This window comes from Solanum stenotomum, chromosome 10 (assembly GCF_019186545.1).
Source record: "Solanum stenotomum isolate F172 chromosome 10, ASM1918654v1, whole genome shotgun sequence".
Taxonomy (NCBI): Eukaryota; Viridiplantae; Streptophyta; class Magnoliopsida; order Solanales; family Solanaceae; genus Solanum; species Solanum stenotomum.
In genome coordinates this window covers 8621578-8624039 of record NC_064291.1, presented here as the reverse complement: position 1 = coordinate 8624039, position 2462 = coordinate 8621578, and the positions used below count along the sequence as shown (strand labels likewise).

The 2462-nt window shown below is 42.8% G+C and overlaps 1 protein-coding gene across 1 annotated transcript; it reads right to left on the bottom strand.

Moving 5' to 3' along the window:
- Positions 1-393: 393 nt before the first annotated feature.
- Positions 394-930, bottom strand: LOC125842713 (uncharacterized). Its single transcript, XM_049522040.1, has one exon. The coding sequence runs from the start codon at positions 928-930 to the stop codon at positions 394-396; it is 537 nt and encodes a 178-aa protein (XP_049377997.1).
- Between the last annotated feature and the right edge of the window lie 1532 nt (positions 931-2462).

Below are 2462 nucleotides of genomic sequence, written 5' to 3'. Positions count from 1 at the left end.
CTTTCTATTCTAGGATAGGCTCATTCGGAAACTGAAACTTGACTACACGGGTTCTACAATCAATGCAGCCAATCTATACCCAAGATAACATCAAAATCTAGCATATCAAAGCTCTACCAAATCAACAAGAGTAACTCTATGGGATAAGGAAACGGGAAACTTTCTGTAGACCCTCTTAGCCACAATAGAATCACCAACAGGAGAAGAGACAGAAGAAGGTTCTAACAACACATCTGGGAGAACATCAAACCTCATAGCCATATACGGTGTCACGAAAGAAAAGGTAGCACCGGGAACAAGTAAAGCATAAACATCAAGTTGGAATATTTTCAACATACCGGTAACCACATCGAGAGAACCCTCTTGTTCACCTCGAGTCTGAAGTGCATAAAATCAGTTTTGCTTGGAAGCATTGGAACCCGAACCACTAGGAGGATCTTGCTTTCCCTCTCTTCCCTTAGCCATAAGCATTAGGCAATCCCTTATCTTATGCCCACTTTTACCACAATTAATGCAACCATCTGAGCCGGGTAAGCATTTACCCTCGTGCTTCTTCCCACATCTAGCACAAGTAGACCTAGGCAATGAAGATCCACTACCATTCCCTCCTTGAGGCTTAGGGTTACACACCCCATCTTTGTTGAACTTAGGAGGAGCATTGGGGAAACTTTGACCAAAAAACCTTTGTCGAAATCTAGGACGATCATGTCCATCGGACCTTACATGAGAGAAATTGCCATCACTGGTTCTTGCCCTTTTTGTCTCCCTAGAATTTTCCTTGAGTTTATCCTCTTCGATCTGCTGGGCATGAACTATGAGTCGAGAGATGTCCATGTCACCAATGAGCATGGCGGTACGACATTCTTTAACCATCATTTCTGACACACTCGACACAAACTTACTCATCCTTGCACTAGAATCGACAACCATTGTAAGGGCATATTTAGATAGTTGTGTGAACTTCAAAGCGTATTCCCTCACACTCATACTTCCTTGACGAAGGTTGATGAACTCAAGCACCTTTGCTTCCCTCATCTCAAGGGGAAAGAACCTATCAAGGAAAGCAACCTTAAACTTCTCCTAATCAAGAGGACCTGTATCTTTTGGTATCCCTTCTTTCCATTGGTAGTACCATATTTGAGAAACACCCATAAGTTGGTAGGCAGCCAACTCCACCTTTTCCTTCGGCGTCACTCCCATGATCATCAAAACCTTGTAGACCTCGTCGATGAATACTTGAGGATCTTCCTCAACCTTAAAACCATGAAACTCCTGAGGGTCCATCCTAGTGAAGTCCCTCACTCTTGAATCCGCTGTACCCACATTTAGGTTCACTGGGACCACAACCTCCCTATTGGCTTGNGCATATTTAGATAGTTGTGTGAACTTCAAAGCATATTCCCTCACACTCATACTTCCTTGACGAAGGCTGATGAAATCAAGCACCTTTGCTTCCCTCATCTCAAGGGGAAAGAACCTATCAAGGAAAGCAACCTTAAACTTCTCCCAATCAAGAGGACCTGTATCTTTCGGTATCCCTTCTTTCCATTGGTTGTACCATATTTGAGAAACGCCCATAAGTTGGTAGGCAGCCAACTCCACCTTTTCCTTTGGCGTCACTCCCATGATCATCAAAACCTTGTAGACCTCGTCGATGAATACTTGAGGATCTTCCTCAACCTTAAAACCATGAAACTCCTGAGGGTCCATCCTAGTGAAGTCCCTCACTCTTGAATCCGCTGTACCCACATTTAGGTTCACTGGGACCACAACCTCCCTATTGGCTTGGGCCGTCACAGCTTGAGCCAATACTTGAAAAATATCCCTAAACTACACGTTAGTCACTTGTTCAGGCAAAGGATCGACCAGAGCTTGAGGAGCTTGTGGAGGAGCTTCTTATTCCTCATTCTCCCTTACATTCTTTCTAGCATGCACTCTTCTATTATCCATGTCATGTAGAGCATCGGGTAAGGATTAGGAGAGATACTTTATAGAGTTAAACTCTATCGCACGACTTTAGAGTAACCAAAGAAGTGGAGTTTCCTAAACATCTTGTAGCCACTCATTCATAAATGTGGCACGCTTCACACTCATGAACGAGACACTACTAGACGTGACTTATGAGACATCCTAGGACCATTCTAAACTTGTGCTCTGATTACCAAATTTGTCATGACCCAGAGGTACACCCGAGATGTAACATGGCGTATAGGACCTCGAGGAGCCCATACAAGACACTTAGCATTCATAACATAAGAAATAGAACATGAGAGATAAAACAACATTTTAAGTCCAAAACATTTTTATAAAATTAAAGCGGAAGTCTAGACACTTTGTCTCAATAGCCATCTAATACAATAGAATGAAATTGGACCTAGCCCATACATTATGTTCAAAAACCAAAAGTAAGACAGAAACTAAGAAGAATCAAAGTTCGTCCTCGAAGCATGAGGACTCACCAA